Consider the following 22,310-nt stretch of genomic DNA (forward strand, 5'->3'; position numbering starts at 1 on the left):
TGTTAGCAATATACCCAACCAGGTCGACCTTCTCGCGGTTCTCCCTGAAAACTATCATGGTAAATTCCTGATGAATTCATCATGATGGGCTAACTGGCCTGTTTTCATTCTCATCTATCACCCTTCAATGGTGCTCCGCTAGCGTATCCCGTTAGCGCAGGCGGGGTTACTATACCAATTTCACCCAACAAAAAAAAAAAACACCCATGGGAAAAGAAGGTCCATTCTATGCCAGAATCACGGCGAATAATAATAAATATTAGAGTACCTTTAAATAAATTCATTACTATCCAAACCAAGTAAGGATTTGAATGAAAGACAGACAAAAAAATCCTGATATATGTATATTTAAAAAATTAAGATAAACATTAGAGTACCTACTTACAATTATCTGTACATGTTGATAAATATTTTTTTCTGAGGAAAATGTTTTTAAAATATTGGACATCGGATTTAATAATATAAGTACATATATTATATCCGGAAACATTATCATAAGCGAATATGTAATAAGTTTTATTTACAGATTTACTTAGTTTAGGGGTATATTACACTATGCAGTATATAGGATCATATCTAAACCAATTTACCAAACTCTTGTTGCACTTTTAATATATAAAAAAAATGTGGGAATTAAACAGATGTTATTTAAATACTTTTTGTAAATACATAGTAAATATACCTATCAATTTAAACAAATACTGTGAACGCTCTATATAAGCAACTCATTTGAAGGAAGTTTAATAGAAAAAATCTTATTGGGAAAAGTTGTATTGTAGTTATAGGAAAAAAAGGACTATAAAAGTACTTACCGTCTGGAAAATATTTTTACTTATTTCTTTTACTAAGCTGAGTAGAAAAAATAAAATATAAAGTATGTTGCTTATAGAGAGGGTGCTAATATAGAACGTTCACTGTACGTATGTTGTAAGTAGCAGGATGCAGTAATAAGACATATATGTATTTGAGATATAAAATAATAAGTTTAGTGAAAAGATACAAGACACGTTTTACAAAAATCTGACACAGAACAAACTTGAAAATAATACATTGTTCTAAAAAACCTCAGTGTCAACAGTCAGTATTAAACTTCAACAATATACATAAATACAAATATTTGTATTGTGTGAGGACCATCCTCAGGAAGGTGACCAAATGTCTGCAGTAATTTAGAAACAAAACAGTGAAATCACTTGTCTAATAATTAACCAATTTGGACTCGTAAATATAAAACGATCCTTTATATGTATTCGTGTAATATACCCATTAAACTAGTAAACATACATAATGCCACTATAAATTACTTCCATATATAAAATATGTAAAGGTACTTAGGTACTTCAGTATTATGTCCTATCTACATAATAATCATAATGCAATAACAACTCACAATAATTTACACACACTTGATATATATCAGATAAGGTTGAAACTTATGAGCAAACTAGCGATTTCATATTCTCACGAATTCTAAACTCTCTAAATATTCACTAGCAAAACGAAATATATTGTTATATTAATGAGAAATTATTCTATATACTTAATAAGTATACTCGACGTCTTTATTACGTGTAAACACTTCGACACTTTATGCAAATTAAAAATATAAGATGAATTATCTCAATCTTTCAAATACAAATCAGAATTCACCATTCAATTATACCCCTAAATAAATGTGCATAATTTATCATAAATAAAATACCCAGAACATTGTATTTATAAAACAATATAATTTTATATTTGTGGCTGATGCAATGTACTATACGTTATTTTATTATAATTAATTAAGCAATTTTATTACTAAAACTTCAAATAACAACGAATTACAGATGACGTCGGCAACACCGTATTACTCTCATTATAAAGAAAAACGCTATCATGATATACCGTTCTCAATAGAATCACATAACATATCAAATTAAGCTTTTTACATAACAGAATGCTTTATAAGTGTCTGTCTATTTCTTATTCCTATACAAATTATTTGCAAAAGAGCAAGTTTCGGAATATTGGTGAAAAGATCGAAAAATAGAAGCTTCTGTCCTACAGAAAGTGTTATCGCTATTTGGCAACAATCGTCTCACTCGCATTTAACACTAAGCGAATATATAGGACTATCAAAACCGGATCACTTTAATATTACATTACAGACGATCTTATACATTTTATCCAGAACGAATTGGTTCCATTATATTTAATGATAAAACAATCTATCCAAACGCAACCTAACAAACTGTACCGCCTTCAATTCACAACATCAAACAATACCATACAACATTGATAAATTTATTTAAAAAAGAATTATATTCTGTCTCTATAGGACGCTTTTATTATTTGCTTTAACACGACACGTCACGTGATTTTATAATTGTATGAAGTCACTTAATTTTCCAACGACATTATACCGTTATGTCCAATTTATCGAAAAATTAAAAAACTTTCATACAGCCGCAGATAGTTTTCTATCTAACATGACAATACATCATACACAGCTGCCCACGCTATTACAAATTATAAAAACGCCCTCATAAACAAATTACATTTCTATTAATGATATCTCGATCCAAAGTCCAAATTGTATGGAATTGACTCACTGGAATATTAGAACACTGAATCTCTTTAAATAATAACTAAAATGATGTTATCAAAATTAGCTTATAATGTCAATCATGCGTCAATCCTATATCATATGGACTTCTACAAGTGAATGTATTTTGTCTTAGTGGATTTTTTACATATAAGATCCACCTAGTTTACTTGGTGTCCCTGGCCTTGCTTACCTAGCGTTGGATATTTTAACAATTTACTTGCGATGATTAATCTAAGTAATGCCGTATTTGTCTTCAATGCTTTGGCATTTTTGTTACACGTCGGAAACTAATTTTCCTCTCAATTTCATTTATACTAATGCTAAGTAATAGACATCTGACTATAGTAATCGATCTGACATTTTATTTTTGTTTAAAATTTGGCTAACGATCACAAGTTATTTTGGGAAATATGTGTTGTTTTTCCTTATTATTATTATTTATTTGTTGCGTACATACGCATATTTAAATACTGTGTAGAAAAATTTTATGACACAAGTAGAAATTTTTTAAAATTCTTTGTACGTCACGAGAACTACTAATCCGATGTCTATTCCAACTCGATTCAATTTACATAATAAAACTTAAATTTACTTTCGGTTATGAAATCTAAACCTAAACCACTTTTCACGCCTGAACAATCAGTCTTCTCTTTGCGAAAATTATCATAATCATTTTACTATTTACAGATTTCATTTTTTCATTTTTTCGAAAATTTAACATTCCTACGCGCACAGTAAAATTTTATACATGAAAATTATCAGTGATTTTTACAAAGCGCTACGGGGCTCTATAGAGTAACTACAATGGACGGGTCGAATGTATTACAATGTTATGATTGAGCAACAAAATAAACCTGACGATTACAATAGCTAGTGACAGTGGAGTTATGGCACTAAATCTTAACCCCTTCATTCATAAAAACCAAAGACTTCAAACTTATTTCAACTATTTTAACGTTTTGTCACTTTTAAATTGAGAATTTAACACAAGAGAAAAAGACAAAACATATCAATAGCTAAAATAAAGTTTATAAAACGTTTTCACGAAGAAGGGATTTAAACTGTCTGAAACTACGACCTGTATAGTACACCGATAATGCGCGCATTTTAAACAAACAATACACAATATGATTTCAACAAAACGCAATTAAATAATTGTTCATCATGAAGATCTGCTATGAAGAGACACGGATCTCGAGCTAATTGTGAATTTATGACATTAAAATCTGACACCAATTCGAATAACAGTTTCGAGTAAAAACCTAGCTAAATAATTATATTTACTAAGAGTTATTCGAATCAAAATTTTAACAAGCATTGGAAGATAAATATAATTTTGATTCACAAATAAATTTTATTTATATATGCATATAAAATGAATTCTATATTGTATATCCTAGTTCAAAATATTGATTGAAATCCACTGTAGACAATTTCAACAAAACCTCACATTGTATTCATGTTGAAAAGTCGATGGTAGTCTTGAATTTGCAGAAAATTTTGTTTATATTATATATGCCAATTTTTATTTACAAATCGATTATATAATCTCATTTGAATATTCTATATTGATTGTGACAACTTATTTTATAAGTGTCAAAAATTATTTTTAGAGATTTTTTTTAAATCAAGAGTATTTTGAATTAAATAATATAATTTTAAATTTTAAAAACATAGAATGTTTGGTATGATGACTAGTGTCTACTTGTGATTTCATCATGAATGTTTTCCATATCGAACCCAAATTATAAGAACGCTAAGAGAGACATGATTGGAACATGTCATCATCTGTCATCAAAGTGTCCACAGAAGTCGATTGATAGAATTTGTCACACCATCAGAACATTTAAAAGAATATATTGAAAAAACTCTACTCGACAATCAATATTGAATTAAAATTTCCTTTTCATTTTATCAAATTAAATATATAATTAATATTAGAAAAAAATATTGTCCATTTTTTCCTCAGTTCAAATGTTCGATTCCATATTTTCCATAAAAGAACTAATGATGATAAACCGCCGACTTTATAATTTAACTTCGACATCAAAACATTCTTGGGGGTCTAAAATGGTCATTTATCAGACGGTTGATTTTTTTTTTAGTTCCTTGACCATTTTAGACGCTCAGTGACAAATAAATGGTGTGCGTACGGTAGATTCATAGTATACCGTTGGTGTAGTACTGGTAGTTGTCGTAGAGGCGCGTGGAGAGCGAGTGCAGCGCGTCCCGGACGAGGCGGTCGACGAGCGCCTGCAGCTGCGGCTCGGTGCGGCCCGGGTGGAACCGCGCGCGCAGCGACGGCACCGCGCTGCTGCTTCGCAGGCACGACAGCTGACCGCCTGCATTATAACGAAACCACTTTTAACCCGTGGAGCGAGCCCATTCGTGTTTCTACCGTAAAGCATGTGTTTGCATGGCTGTGTTTCGGTTTGAAGGGTGGGATATGGCGTGAATTTACAGTGTACAGAGGAATAACATCTGAGTCCTCAGGAATGGCAACGCATGGGGGGTATCATGGGCGAAACAGTATACTCTGTTATGTCCATGGTACTGCTCATGTCTATAGGCGACGGTTACCATTTTCCATCAGGTGGGCCGTCACCTTGTTTGCCATTCTAAGTTGTATAAAAAAGAAATACTCGCTACACCCACTACATCACCGATTATTAAAATTAGCAATTTCGATTACAGATTAGATTCGGGTGAAGATGCGTACCTGCGATGGTTACCATTCGGTAACCCCGCTTACGCTATCGGTATACGCTGGCGGGGCACCAGTGATAGATGATAGGTTAGGATGATGACAGGTCAGTTGTATATAGCGATCAATTGAACAAGAGTTAAGCACTATGGTTTCCAGTGGGAACCGTATGGAGGTCGACCTGGTAGGGTGTATTGCTAGCAATGAGGTTGTTAAATCTCATTACTAACAATCCCTTTCCCCCCAAATAGGTTTATTACCTACATGAATTAATGACCTACATAAATATAATGAAAACGACGCTGCAAATTCGAGTTATGGAACAGACGCTGTTGCATTAGCGTATGGTACCACAATTTTGTTCGGTACAGCGTATGATGCATAAACGGGAATAATTGAGGGGTTAAGTAATTTTAAAATGATGGTTATTTTTACTGGGAAGGTTTTTTTGTTACGTCCATTCTGAACCATATTTTTTTTAAAGAAGGTCCTTCCACCACTTGATGGTCCAATATCGAGAAAGAGAAGAAAGCATAAAACCTAGCTCCTATAATAACCCAAGCCAGAGCATCCTGACGCCGCTGTACAAAAGACCGACCCCAGATAGTGCTGGGATTAAGGGTAGGAAGAAGAATTCTGAACCAATTGTTTGAACGACATAGGAGGCAAACGAGCATGCAACTTATCTAATGGTAAGTGATTACCGCCCGGAACCCACAACCTCTTAACCTTTAACTGTCCACTGCTAAACATAAGCCTATAGGGGTTTTGCTAGTAGTTGCCACGTTTGGCAGGCGGATTGGTAACCGCAATTAAACTTTGAAGACATTTTAAGAAAGACGCTGCTGCCCATCCCTCGCCCTCCCTTAGTCGCCATTTACGACACCCACGGGAAAGGAATGGGTGGCCTATTCTATAGGGACCACATGGCGATTTATTGAAATAATAGTATATTTCAAATAGGTAATATTAAAATATTTATTATGTAATTGTGTATCTCACCCATTCGCATCAGTTCGACGATATGTATGATCTGGTCGCAGTGTTTCCTCGCCGCTATGAGTCCGCGCAGTATTAAAATCTTGAAGTATTGGAACATGTCTGACTGTTCGCCGTCCATCACCTCCACAAATTCTTGCGTTAGCTGTAAAGGCATTTTAATGGAGAACTTGTTTTGTTTTAAATAGTATTCTAAAATTATAGCATGCAGTAAAAACTCTAGATTTTTAATGTGCATGTAAAAATCGATCATAAGACTAGATTTTAAAGTCTCTACTGCATAATTGATTGTGGATATTGATTCCAAAGTTTCATATACCAATAGTAAGTATTCATAGCCATTACCAGTCGCTTTCTGTGACCTCATTCTTTTCCCATTTCGTGGGAATTTCATGAAATTTTAATAATAATCTCCATTTTCAGTTATGCAATCACGTAATATATGAAATTTCTGTGCAAATTCTCATATTTTACTGCGCATTGTTTTTTAGTCAATCACTGTTAGAATTCAATTAAATAGACTAACTCTTACCCGCAGCTTAACCCATGTAAATTGCCAATGTGACAAAGCTTTTTAAAATATACTTTTTAATTTATGGAATATGTTTGTTTTCTAAAATTAAATTCAATCATTTAAAATTGGATAACAAATATAGATATATGTATCTCGTACTTATAGTAGAAAGTAGAATAATAAACAAAATCTTATCGAAATGTAAACAAGAGTGGAATTATAAAATTTTATTTACCTTGAATGGCGAACTCTCGAAGCCAAGATTCTTAGGCGATATTGAGAATATAAATCCAAAGTCAATGTGTATTATATGGCCTGCACTGTCCAATAAAATATTCCCATTGTGCCTGGAAACAAAATATTATAATGAACAATGCAGTCCCGTCTAAATCATGGTATACAAATAACATGATATTGCAATACACGAGATAGTGACATCAAGGTTTGACATTTAGGCAATGGTTACCACTTTCCATCAGATTGTATACCATTCCATGCAGCACAAAAAAGTCACAAATTGTTTCGAAAGAAAGAAAGAAGTACAAAAATACACCTGAGGGAGAAGTTTCAAAACCAATCGCGTTTATAAATAATCAAAAACAATTTAATATGGGCATTGGAACAAATTACAAGAGTTTAAATAATCCTTACTAATATTATAAAACTGAGTGGGTCTGTTACCTTATAAAATACAATACACACCTTAACGACTTAACCAATCCCTATTAAATTTGGAAATATACTATATGGGATGTAAATAAACATAAGGTTACTTTTTATACCGATCAGCAAACATTCTAATAACGCAAACGAAATCGCGTAAGAAACTTTATTTCATACTGTCATCATGTAAAATAAAAGCACTTCATCATGATAAAAATCCGTACCGATCCTTTTTCCACAATTAAGTAATGAGAAAATATTCTGTGTGATAGTTGTTTGTTGGAAATGCTACGCCAAGACCCACCTGTCTTTCAACTGCAGTAGGTAGCTGGTGAGAGCGTACGCGGCCGCCGACTCCACGAAGTTGTTTTGAGCTCGAAGGAAACCCTCGCTATTGGGCGGACCGTGCTCCAGCTCCAACCAAGCGCGGAGCGACTTGCCTGACTGTTTCTTGATTTGGTGGAGCGATACTGAGTTTAACACCTGCCAAAATTTAATTATTAGTACAGGATTATTTGCTCACTTTTAAGCGCTTCTGTCGTGTAAAAATAGTAAAACTTGTGACGATTTTAAAAAGCAGACTATATTTACATCCTTCCCCAAGATTATGGATGTGCCAATAACAAATTTCACCAAGGAAAGTTCAAATTATACGTCGTGAAAAAGAAACTGATGGACAGAGACCTATTTTAGAAGTCAGGGCTCCATGAACAATATTAAATCGTGTTTTTAAATAAAAATGATTATAAGTGAATCCAAATCAGTTTGGGGGAAAAAATTATATTTACTTTTTCACTGAGGAAGATAAAAAAGCTAACTTGTCATTTGTATCCACTATTTATTTATATAAATAGTAAATACTTAGTGATAGTAGTAAAGTAATATAAATAAATAATCCAAGCACTTTCTTCCACGCACAAACACTCTTTGGAATCAACTTCCAGCAAGCAGTATTTCCGAAATGATACGACATCATAATCTTCGAGAAAAAAAAATATTCCTTTTTTAAAAGGCAATTATGGGTGATCATGGGTGGCGGTAGTCACTTACCATTAGGTGAGCCACATGCTCGTTTTCCCCCATGTTTATATAAAAAAAAGACTTCTTAAGTAATTTTTTGCTCCACTTACCGGCTGTATAAGTCCACACTCCTTATCTAAGCAAAGTATCTCGTACGGGTGCAGCTTCAACGGCACCCGCTCCAGTGCCCACACGGCCTGCAGCCTCCTGAGGAGTTGTGCCGCGAGCATCTCTTGCCGAAGGTCGTCCCCCACCTTTACGATGCAGCCGAGGAGACGCCAGCCAGCAAGCGAACCATAAGGTGAAGAGGATCGCATGCGAGCTAATTTACTCTCCCACGATTCCTGAAATTGTAATGACAAATTAGTTTATTATGAAGCGGTTTTGGAAGGAAGATTTTGAACTTCTTACCATGGCAAGGGCTTTAATATTAAATTGTCACTTCCTTGGGCACCTCTTTGGAATGTATCAATGGCAATTTTATACCAATATAATTAGCGTGGCCGTGTGGTCCCGGCATAGAATAGATCATCCCCTTCTTTACCATGGGTGTCATAAGAGGCTATTAAAAGAGGGATGGGCAACAGCGTCCCTCTTAAAACATTTGTAAAACCTAACTGCCATTGCTAATCCGCCTGCCAAGCGTGACAACTACTGGCAAAACCCCCCAAGGCTTATATTCAGCAGTGAACAGTTAATATCTGATATAATTAACCACACTTTTATTTATAAATATGAAAGTGAGCTTGTTTATTTGTTTAATTTAACGTATCGACTAATCATCACAAAATTTTATATATGGAATGTACACACGTAGATCAGAGACAAAGTTACTAATAAAACCTGATACTAACAATAATAAGTAATACGATTAAGTATTACTTATTACCGATTAATGCGTCCTCATACTGCAAATGTTTAGTCTGTATTTAAGGAACACCATACCACTAAACTAATTTAAAAAGTATACTTCACTAATTACCCTAACTGAGAAATGAAATCAGAGATCGGATTTTTTAGAACATTACTACGTATATTCTAATGTTCTTTTTGAAACACATTAATCGCATAATTGGCCATTAAAGTAATAGTAGTATATGACACTAAACTATTATAATTTTTACCAGAGGGAAACTTTGTACAAAAGTCGTTTGCTTGAGTTGAGGCAGTTGTGTTTGCATGACTGTATTTCGCTTTAAAGGGTGGGATAAGGCAGTTACAGGGTACAGAGGAATAACACCTGAGTCCTCAGGAATGGCAACGCATGGGGTCATCATGGGCGAAACAGTACTCTGTTATATCCATGATACTGCTCATGTCTATAGGCGACGGTTACCACTTTCCATAAGGTGGGCCGTCAGTTTGTTTGCCATTCTAAGTTGCATAAAAAAAAATTATAAAATAAAATCATTTAAAACTATATACTAAAATGTAGTAAATAAGATCTATTTTCCATGTGTGTTTGTACGGTAATTATATTTTATCTTAACTTATCAAAGTAACCATAAATATACTGAAGCTATACTACTATTGTATTCCGGATGTAATATAATATTCATTGCGCATATCAAAGTCCAAATATATCACACTAGTCGATTCCTGCGGCTTCTCATGCGTAGGACCCGTTATTTCCTATCCTAATTACTAAACCATTAGTACTATTATTACATATCCCAATAATGAAGGACCGCATTCGTGATTCACTGTTCATCCCAAAGGTTAATTGGTAGAGAATGCTAGGAGCATTAAGTACGCCTTTTGTGCCATATTTTATTTATGTTTTTGTTTTTATACCACTGAAATGGCAAACAAGCACACGGTCCATCTGATAGTAATGGTGATATAGATGTAGATGATGATAGTAGATGGTTACCGTAACCTATGAACACCTGCAATACTAGAGGTATTACGCGCGCGTTGCCGACCTTGAAGAAACCTCTTTACTCCCCTTTTGAAGAACCCCATGCTGTAATCTCTTAGGAAAATCTCGGCAAGGAGCTCATACCATAACCTGAGTGTTCGTGGGAGAAAACATCTCTGAAACCGCGCTGTACGCGACCATTTAGGCTATAGGATATGAGGATGAACTCTCTGTCGATGGCGAGCCATACGATGGTAGAAATTGGCTATGGGCATCATACTGAACAATTTCTCTGAGCACAATCCGTTGTACAAGCGCTAGAATACGCAGAGTGAGGCAAAATCTCTCCTAAGACTTAAGGGTTCGATACCGCTTGTAAGCCTGGGATCATCGACAATTCTCGTACGTCGTCGTTGTACCATGTCGAAGGGTTCGAGCTGGTATTTAGGTGCTCCCGTCCATAAGTAACAGCAATACTCCATGTGGGGCCGAATTTGCGATTTGTAGAGCATTAATCGCTGATCCGGCGTGAAGTAATGCTTCGCTCTATTAAGCACACCGAGTTTTTTGGATGCCAGCTTTGGTTAATAAAGTTATTTAAAGAAATAAATAATAAAAACCACGGATGACATTTCTCTTCAGTGATAATCAGATACTCTCGTTAAATTTAAAGGGTTGGGCGGAAGACGCAAACAAAACGTCCGACGACTGCGCAGATTATTATTATTGGATACTTATGTCAGATATAAATCCTACTTGACAAATTTTATTTTTACAGATAAAATAGTTCCTTAAACTATGAGATAAAATAATTCAACTATATTTTTTGTATGTTACGCGCCATTTTTGCTAATTAAGAACCACTTTTAATTATGATAATTTTGTCTTTATTCGTAAAAAAATAAGTAGATGTTATCGCACTCTTACTAAATACCTATTTAATATGTTTTTATCTTTGCTAATATAATATTGTTTAAATAGTTGATAAGATGTTTGGATATTTCTTACACAATCATACTTATAAGGCTAGACGGGTTTGAATTAAATTTGGTAAACATGGATGGAACAAATCCTAGATTAAAACAGGATAATTGTATCTTGTGTCAGGCGAACAAAGTAATATGAGAGTTTTGTACACGATGGGGCCAATTCTGAGGTGCAACTCTCTAAACCTATCTTTAAAATTTATATTTGATACCACAGCGAAATCTTTATTCTTTGTACTAATATGAACTATATTTCCAATAGATTTTAAGTAAGAATTCAATCAAGAAGAAATTTTTGCGAAATTATCAAATTAAAACTTTAATAGACAAGTTTAGAAAACCTCAGAGTCGAACCCAATATGTAATGCTAACATTTGATTGTTAAATACATTAATACACTTCTAGCGCTAACAAACGACTCAAACGTTCAAGCTCACAAGCTCGCAAGTACGTAATTAGACAAATTGGTATGTTTAACATATAGTTACTCTAACAACTGAAAAGTGAAAGGTAACCTAGATATACGTGTTACAATTCTAATTGTACTAACGCCTAGATATTATCATCACACCGACTCATTTCATATTTCGGTATTTCAATAAGTACTTACTCAATAAGACATTATTTGATAACAATTTAGCTGTTACTCGTGGTCACGCCAGCGCGAACCTACATTTACATGGTTATTTCCGGGAATTAATAACGGCATAGAATAGGCCACCCTTTCCTTTTCCGCGGGTGTCGTAAGAGGCGATTAAGGGAGCTTTTGGTGGAGATATGGGCAGCTGCGTCTCTCTTAAAGCATCATCAAAAGCCAAACTACGGTACCAACCTGCCTGCCAAACGCGGCAACTACAGGTAAAACCCCCTTCATGGGGGAGGCTATGTTCAGCAGTGGACAAATAACGGCTAATACAACAATTATTAGATCACCATGAAAAAGACTTTATATTAAAAATATTACATTTCTATATATCGTACTATAATAATTTCATATCACATTCTCAAACTGACACACAAAGGAGAAGGAGAGGAGGAGAAGGAGGGGTCCCCCTCATGTCTATGCATGTGACTCAAGTGTAACAATTTGAAAAAGGAACGCATTCAGTAAACATTTGTGTGAATACAAACGTCATCCTTGTAACATATACGATTCTGAAAATACATAATTTTTTAGTCATTCTAGGGGTCACGAAGTATTTGGAGAGTTACAAATGTGACCGTGCTTCCTAGAATCTGTTTATATAGTAATGAGAGTCATGGGTCACATCTTTTATCGAATGTGCTTGATGTGGCAGTTGTTTGGACTACGCACAGAACAATTATCTTCGATAGGTGAATCAGAGAAACTTCATTATATATACATGCATATACAAAATAAGAGTGCACGGCGGAGTTGATTATAAAAGCACCTTTGATACCGAAATAGAATGGAGGTAGGTCAATGGAGCAATATAAATATACATGCATAGATAAATATTTATAAATAATGGTAGTACATATAGGAACATGAATGAAGTGTTTATATGTAGATATGGAACGCTACCAAATCCCCCGACTAACGTCACAACATTCTTGTGGACAGGTGCCCTTTGTAGATTGCTGTCTACTCGAAATTACAATTTTATTTATTTATTCTGTATTGCCCACATTTCTTTTTAATTCTACTGATGTGTCAAACAAGCATACGGCCCACCTGATAGTAAGCGGTTACCGTAGTCCATAAACGCCTGCAATACCAGGGGCATTACGCGCGCGTTGCCGAACCAAAAGAAACCTCTTTGCCCTTCTTTTAGAGAACCCTATGCTGTAGTCTCTTGGTAAAACCTCGACATCCCTGTCATTTTATAACCTGAGCATTTGTAGGAGAAAACATCTCTGAAACTGCGTTTTGTTCTAAACATTACAAAAAATATTTGAAACAAAAAACAGGCGTAATGCTATGCAACATTCCTGCCCAGTCAACCTTTGGCAAAACAGAAAAGTAATTATGCGGAGAAAATTCGTGAAAATTGCTGTGGGTAAATAGTTAGACATAGTTTATCTTAACAAATAACATGTCATTAATGTGCTTCTGTTTGACAAGTATGCCTTTTCATAAGAGGATAATAATGTGCCATTTAAAACTACCTTCATTCCGCAAGTTTTACTAGCGAGAATTAGCTGATAAAATACCTTATACGTTAAATTTAAATAAAATCTACCCGTGTATCAAATTTCATACAAATCTATTCAGTGTTATAAAAATGATTAAACAAAAAAACAAACATCTTTAAACACTTTGACCTTTTTAATATCAGTAGAATTTCCCTTCTCTGGCACTCAAGTGCCTTGTTCAGATAGTCATCTATTACGACATCTTAAGGATAAAATGAAGTGGTGATACACTGAGTAAATAACTACAACACGATACGTAATTGATCGATAAGTAATTTACTAATTACTTAACTAATTCAGTAAATATCAAGTGGCACTAATTGTCACTCGAATCTATTAAAAATAAACGGAATGTAATAAAACATTCCGTTACAAGGGTAATAAAACCTTAATACTTGGTATTTTTTTTAATTTAAAATTTTGTTTACAAAAAAACATCAACTTCAATCATGGCAAAACCAGTTATTTTTATTTAAACACTACTGAACCGATTTTGATAAAATTTTCCAAATTGATTCATAAACAACCGAGTTAAGTAAGAAGCATAGGAAAATAAAACCGAATTATGAACCTACTTCTTTATTAAAGTCGGTTAAAGAGGGTGGAAACTGTTGACACTCTAAAGAAGTAATATACAGAAATCTCTTATGGTAATAAGCTATGCCCAACTGTGGGACATTTGCTTCTAATCCGAATATAGACCATGTCACCATTTATTCACATAGTCGAAGCGAATATTAATTTATAGAAAATTGTATTGTAAAATTTTTATTGTACAAATTAGACATCACTACATATATAAATACATATAAAACAAAGTCGCTGTCGCTGTCTGTCCGTCCCTTTATATGCTTAAATCTTTAAAACTACTCAACTGATTTTGTAGCGGTTTTTTATAGATAATGTGATGGTTTATATATGTAAAATATGCATAATATTGTAGAGAAACACTCATAATTTTAAAGTTTTCTAATGAGACGTGATGTAATGTGTATCCGCGCGAAACCAGGGCGGGTCGCTAGTATAATATGTATCAATATGGTGTAGAATGATGGGAGGAAATTTATACATCCGTCCGTACCTTCAGCGCCGTGGCCGATGGATCAGCTGGGTCGTGCTTGAACGCGTTAGGCGGTGGTGCTGCCGTAGCGTCCGCGAGCCTCCTTCTCACCTCCCCAGCTCCGACCGCAACCGACTCACGAGATCCGCACGACGACGTCGACAGCGCCGATACAGCTGATACCTGTTGCAAATGTATAATTGTATTTAATGTCTTTTTTTAAAGGTAGACAATATCTTCAGGATTTATCAGACTATATCAGCCGTTAACTGTCCACTGCTGAACATAAGCCTCCCCAATAGGGGTAGGGGGGGAGGGTTGCCAGTAGTTGCCGCGCCAGACGGGTTGACAATCGTAGTTAGGCTTTGGTGATGATTTAAAAGGAACACTGCTGGCCCATACCTCGACAATTAAATTCTATTATTCGCCTCTTACGACACTCACGGGAAAGAAAGATCATTAGAAATAGGGATCATCAGCTTATAGATTATCCGGAGCTTTCCACAATCACATTGAAACAAATATGAAATGACTGATAAAATGAGATGAATGGAAAATTACATTACGCCGTTCCCAAATGGTATAGGATAGCGACAGAATGATGATGATCATTAAATATATAAGGTATATGTAGATAATTAAAAAAAAAATTACATTTCACCAATCAATAACGAAACCATTAATACTAATAACTAGCCGCGGTCATACGTCGCGTCGAATTCTTTGATAAGTAAGGGCTGACCTAATTCATCAAATGACCATTGTTAAAGCCAATAACTTCCGAATATCGACGGCCTATATTTCAGTGGTGTAATAGTGATGGAACTGTAATTATATAACAACCATCCGTTTGCCCATTTGTGGCGCTGTTACTTTATTTTAAACTAGAAGCGCCTGCGACACCGTTCGCGTGACAGCGACATACATATTGATTGACCGAAATAAAAAAGTCTATGTCCTTTCATGTCAATGAAAAATTTTATAACTAGTTGTAGGGCTATTAAAACGAGAGGTAACAAACAGACTTTCACATTTATAATATTATTAAGTACAAATACATTGTTTTCATTGTTTTAAAGTTTCCTAAGCACACATTATGTTTTAATAACTACCGGTTTCACTTTTACGTGTAATTAGATGGAGAAAGCTCAACTAGTTGCGGAACCAATTCGTGACCCTTAATCATGAGCGGCCGTGTAGTCCCGGCATAGAATAGGCCACCCCTTTCTTTCCAGTTGATGTCGTAGGAGGCGACTAACGAGGGTGAGGGATGAGTAGTATAGCGTCCCTATTAAAACATCAACAACATGGCAACATTGGCAAAACTACCCAAGGGAAACGCTTATGTCCAGCAATGGACAGTTAAAGTATGATATAATGAATGTTAATTTTCATTTATAGTACCAAACAACAGTTGCATTGACAGCAATACAAATTTTATATAATAGTAAAGAAAACACAAAGTATGGTAAATGGCTATACAAATAATAATAAAGTTTATGTACATTTCCGATTCTTATTAATAGTTATTGAACATTGTTTACCACATACTTGTATATACGTCATAGTGCATTTTATAACTTGCATTACGATGTGTAATAGGAAATTGTTCACATTTATAATATTTACTGAACATAAGGATAATAAGATAATGACAGGTGCGGCTTGAAATTATGTCCACTTCGAAAGTTTGCAATCACACGAAAATTATTGGAACATAATTTTCCAATCTCAATAACATTTCTATAATAACAAAGATGTAAAATTCGTTGTTGTTTTACAACTTTTAGGGGAAAGTTTAATATTAAAGGTCGAAAACTCCTTAAAAAAATTGTTAATGATTCCAATATTGCTAGCTATGTGAAAGTAAGGTTGTTTGTTTGTTACTTCATAGCGCTTTAAAGATTAAACCAATTACTATAAAATTTTGTATACATGTACTATATCGTATGAAGAAAGATACTGGCTACTTTTTAAAACAGTAATGCGGACGAAGGCACAGGTAAAAGCTAGTATACAATATTAAACCTACTAATATCATAAAGATAAAAGTGTATAAAGATATTTGTATATTTGCATGTTTATTACTTAATTACGCTTAAACGGCTTAACGGGTTTGAATAAAATTTAGTACACGGGCACATCCCAACTTAACACTTTGGATACTTCATATAATAATGTAAGCGAGAAAAGTCTCGGGAAACAGGTAGTAACGTAATAATCAGTAGTGAGACCATATTTTAAACTATATCCTCAAACCGAGTCGAGTTGACTTCGAGTCGATATCGAGAACACAATGGCTTGTCCTCGGCATTTGTTCGCGCCCGAAGCCGGTTGGCCGATCGCATAGACACGTGCGTCACAACGTGATACGTGAACGATCAAACTGCGTGAAGCGCAGACGCTGGCTGCGAACGTCGTGATACCTACTCCTTATACTATTACATTATAATTTATATCTTTTAACAATAATATTAAAATATTATTGTTAAAAGTTTCGTAAGTGCACACTATATTATGTAATTACTACCGGTTCAACTTATGTGTTATTTGGTCGAGAAAACTCGACTAGTTTCGGAACCATCCGGGACCCTTAAACATATGCGGCTGTGATGCGAGTGCAAGCCTGACTATGTCCGAGACATATATAAGGAAAATCAAGCTTTCTCGACCAAGGTAGTTAATCTAGTTATTACATTATAAAATTATATTAAAATTGAGAGAATATAATTATATATCAGACGACATTACATAACCATCACAGACAGAGATAGATATCGCAAATAGATATACATATACTACACATGTGACTAAAAACAAAACGTGCCACCTACTACTTGCTTTACGTTTACAAAAACTATTTATTGATAGCAAACCCCTTTTTAAATTCATTTGAAAACTATGGAAAAGCTGAAATCAATTTTAATATAACCAATTTTAGACCAAAACTTGACAAATGCACACGTATATTAATACGAGTAAACCATATCTGTGGCGACTATTTACAATTTAATAAATCAAAACAGTTTTCTATGATGTAAGTGAAATAAATATTTTATCATTGGATTAGTAACATTACGCCATTGTCGCCGCTCTTGCAACGTCTATAAACTGTCAGTTAATTCATTCTATTAATATTTATTTTAAAACACCGACTTTTACACTTCATTTCTATTTATTGAAGATTATCGAATCATATACTTCAGTGTAATCTTGTAATCGTTTGTACTTATAATAAGTTTACAAATGAAATCTTTTGGAGGAAACTTTAAAGACTATATGTCTATGTACTGCGAGAAAATATTAACTATTTTTATGGCACATAACATTAGGTATCTTACTTAAATTTACTTAATAAAAACTCAGTGAGAGTAGTGTAAATATATGGAAATAGAAGTATAATAATTAAATACTTTATTAAGTAATCTACTTTCTTTATCAGACAATTACAAATTAACGACCCACTTTCAACAGTATTACAAGATACAAACAACTCGTTCAGGAGACTATTGTGAGAACAATAGAATTTATCTCCATACTTTTGAATATTTAGCTCATCAAACTTGGCATATAAAAGTTGATACGTAGCCTATATCCAGTGTTTAAAGCAAGATAAACTCCCCCTTGAGCTACATACTACACTAGTACGCTCGCAACCTACTTCGCAGACTTCCAGTATGCCTACGGTCGTAAAAATGAACTTTTTGCTCACTCTGTATTTTCCACGCTACACGTACCCAGTTTTATGTCCCCGAGACCTTGAGAAATAGAATCAAACAAACAGACCTGTGAGCCATATCATTTTATCTATTCGTGAATTGTTGAGAGTTACGTGTTGTTTTTTTTCTCTTACACCTATGTAATAGAAAAAAGTGTAAACATTTTACACCTAGATATATTTAAGAACTCTTTAGAACGTCATCCATCAATTTTCAAAAACAAATAAAGATTCAATATCACTAAAGAATTATTTAAAATGTTCGAGAAAAAAAAAGTTTAATATACAATAAGATTAAAAATCTATAAACTATCACTGAAATTTTGGTGGTAAAATAGTATTTGGAAACTGCGAAATCAATATTAGTAATAGTTACAAAATTTATTTATTTGAGGAACTTGCTTTAAAATTAACACTTTAGATCGCTATAAAATCATTTTTAATATAATCATTATCATACAAAAATATTGAAAACTGACAAACAATAAATACAAAGGTTGCCAAACTTCTATATGAACATTCGGAAAAGTGCTTATGGATAATGATTATTTCTATTCTATCCTATCATGTTTAGAAATTGGAAAGTGCGTAAATATGAATTTCTAGTAATAAGTACCTCTTTACGATATTCGCATGCAAAACTCGCGTGTAAATATTTAGGAGGTCGACTAACAAACATCACTTCACTAATCGTTAACTCAATGCCGTTGCCTATATAAGTACATATAACAAACCAATAAAATGCATTCAATATCAAATATTAAATCACTTATATAGAGATTAATACAGTAAATGTATATTTTTATCCCCTTTTTATATAAAAAAAAAACTCACAAACCTATATACACCGGCGGGGCACCAGTGAGGTGTGATAGGTGAGAATGAAAAGGCAGGTCAGTTAGCCCATCGCGATGTATAACTTGGGATTCAGGACGATGGTCTCCAGGGGGACCACGTGGAGGCCGACCTGACAGTGCATATTACTAGCAATGGGACTGGTAGTCTGCACTACTAACAAACCTCCCCCCCCCCCCACCACCACCACCACCACAGACTAACTGACTGCAATACTAGCGGCATACTGACCTGCGACAAACTGTCCGGTGCAGGTGCTCTATGAGGATATTGCGTGCTCAGTTCCTCATCATCGTGGCTCCAGCAGTCGCCGGCGTCTACGTCGTCCAGAGCAGAGTATAACGACCAAACTGGCCATTCCGGCACCAGGTTCTCTTCGCTTTTCGTGTGCCGTATTGGCGGCGAGTGTGGAGCGGGCGGTGCGGGCGGTAAGAGACGAGGGGGCAGCGGCTCATGCCCATCTGTCTCTAGCACCTCCACGTACATTATGTATGGTGCCTGCGGAACAACAGATCATTGGTTAAAATGACATTAAATTATGTTAAACTAGTTCTTAACTCGCTACTTGTTGTGTGCAAACTTCACATAAACTATCTACTAAATAGTCCGAACAAAGTCTAAACATTTGGTTTGGATAGGTGAGCCCGTTCTTGAGTTATAAAATTACAACGAAAAGTGGCATTTATATTTATATATATATATATATATATATATATATATATATATATATATATATATATATATATATATATATATATATATATATATTGTGATTCTGTGAAATGTATTAGTTTTAATCAGATACTAGTGGAATTATTATATATATATAGATTAGGTACGTACTACGACGGAGATGATTTTCTTAAATAATTTAAATTGTTTTATTTTTTAATTAACAGGTTGCATGTACCACAATAATCTGAAATAATAAACACGAACATACAATATCGTAATTTTAATTATATATTTTCATACATTTATAAAAAACCTTGACTTGGTGCTTGTAGTTTTCTTAATTTAGTTTCGAATAGTCAACGATCGTATCGTGCTATCGTATAACTAAATCACTTAATTTGTAACCCATTAATGATATCCGTATGGCCCACTTCGCTATTCTATCCACTTTGTTAATTGAATACGGTTGAAACAGAAACGATTGTGCATTGCAATCTATTATATTACTATTTGTACATTGAGCTAAAGGTCGAATTTGCCACGATATATGGATTTGTTTCAAGTTCAAATCTATTTAGAAATCTAGAATACTTGGTCTCGAATATAAATTCTTTAGATAGTTCTGTCGTTGCTTAGATTGTTACAACTTGGTGCGAGTTTCGAATTCATCTTTATTAGTCTATATTTTATCGTTTAATGATATTACTATTTATTATCTACTAGCGACCCGTCCCGGCGTCGCACGGATGGTCATTTTTAACATTTCCCTTCACTGCTCTGTTCCTATTGATCGTAGCGTGATGAAAAGTATACTATTAACCTGCCCAAGAATATGAAGAATAATTGTACCAAGTTTCGTTAAAATCCGTCGAGTAGTTTTTGTTTCTATAACGAACATACAGACAGATAGACAAAAATTTGATTGATTGCATTTTTGCCATTAGTATCGATCACTAATCACCCCCTGATAGTTATTTTTGAAATATATTTCATGTACAGAATTGACCCCTCTACAGATTTATTATAAGTATAGACAAACTATCTATTGTATTACTGTATTAACATGTATACCTATGAAATTATTTATAGAGGACTTATTGTGTACTTTTACTACCAATTATCACTTATGTATCATGAAATAGGGTCGGCAGCGCACAAGTAACATCCCTAAAGTTGCAAGTTGCTACAGTGACTGTTACCATCAGACGGGCTCTGTTTGTTTACCAGCTTTGTGGCATAAAAAATAAACGTGATTGACGGATAATAAAGACACTTTTAAATTTACCATAGTACGCCATAACGATTTATTGCTACGTGCAAAATATATACAACCCACAAAACACTTAAAATTCCATACACGTTCACAATATTGACGCGCAAAATTAAAAGCATCTCCATTTTATACATTTTGTATTCCCGCTATATCGTGTAGGTAAAATCGTACAATACCGTGCCGTACGATATTAATCGTACATATTGTGTACCGCCAGTTTCTTCAATCACAATACAAAAAAAAAAATACTCCGAAATCCAGAATACGTGTAAATAAACAGGAATTGTTTTATACGATAATAAATTGTGATTTAAGTCCACGAACGTCTAAATAAACATATTTTAGGACCATTATGAGTCTTAACGTGGCAATAAATCGTTTTAATATTAGCTGTTAGATATATGACATGAATTTCAATGGCAAGAAACGATAATAGTAACAAAGACTTTTTCCCTTATTCATAAAAACATAAAATATGTAATAAAAACACAAAATGTGTAATAAGGCTTTTTCAACCGATTTCAAAAAAGGAAATTCTTAATATAGTTATAAATTTTTACGTTTGTTACCTCATAACACCGTTAGTTGTAAACCGATTTGGATTTTTTTTTTTATTTAAAAGGATTTATTTACGGATTGGCCCCATAGAAATTATAATAAAATCGGATTAGTAGTTTAAAACAAAATAATCGGTTTTGCCACAATTGAAGCCGATTTTTCTTTGTGGAACTCAATTTTAAACTGTTTATTTTAATTACAATATTTTGTCTTTTTTCAATAAATTGTCGATTTAAAGAAGGCGATCCATTATTTTAGTACAAATAGTTAAAATATTGTTTTGCAAAAGGTTCAAGTTTTTACGAACATTTACTGGAAAGTAATACCGTAACAAGAACCGTTCTCCCCCATCGGTTGGAGTAACGACCTCAAATGCATTGCAGGGTGTAAGTGGATGCAAGTAGATCAGGATCGTTTCTTATGGCAGACTTTGGAGGAGACCTATGTTCAGCAACAGACAGATAATGGCAGAGATAATGGTGAATACCGTAACAAACAATTCTGTTTTGTACCTAAACATAAACATCCTTCATGCAAATCCATTTTTTGTGCTAGTGAGTAACAAACATCTAAACACTACGTACTTTCAAAATAATATTATAGCGGTTTAAAAAATAATGAAACAAACAACATCAAAATAAAGGGCTTTATATTTTTTCCAAATTTTTATGTTATGC

General features: G+C 34.1%; 1 protein-coding gene across 2 annotated transcripts in view; it reads right to left on the minus strand.

The window, feature by feature from the left end:
* Window positions 1–327: 327 nt before the first annotated feature.
* Window positions 328–22,310, minus strand: part of LOC113515673 (phosphatidylinositol 4-kinase beta) — a 64,951-nt gene continuing 42,968 nt past the window's right edge. For both annotated transcript variants that reach the window (XM_026899933.3, XM_026899934.3), the window contains exons 4-10: window positions 19,359–19,625; window positions 14,576–14,737; window positions 8,601–8,834; window positions 7,775–7,953; window positions 7,043–7,154; window positions 6,297–6,438; window positions 328–4,932 (exon numbers count right to left, since the gene is read on the minus strand). In XM_026899933.3, the coding sequence (XP_026755734.1) occupies window positions 4,751–4,932; window positions 6,297–6,438; window positions 7,043–7,154; window positions 7,775–7,953; window positions 8,601–8,834; window positions 14,576–14,737; window positions 19,359–19,625 (1,278 nt within the window). In that variant the 3' untranslated portion in view covers window positions 328–4,750. The remainder of the gene's footprint in view (window positions 4,933–6,296; window positions 6,439–7,042; window positions 7,155–7,774; window positions 7,954–8,600; window positions 8,835–14,575; window positions 14,738–19,358; window positions 19,626–22,310) is intronic.

This window comes from Galleria mellonella, unplaced genomic scaffold (genome assembly GCF_026898425.1).
Source record: "Galleria mellonella isolate WM207_F2 unplaced genomic scaffold, CSIRO_AGI_GalMel_v1 utg1260, whole genome shotgun sequence".
In the NCBI taxonomy this organism is placed as follows: Eukaryota; Metazoa; Arthropoda; class Insecta; order Lepidoptera; family Pyralidae; genus Galleria; species Galleria mellonella.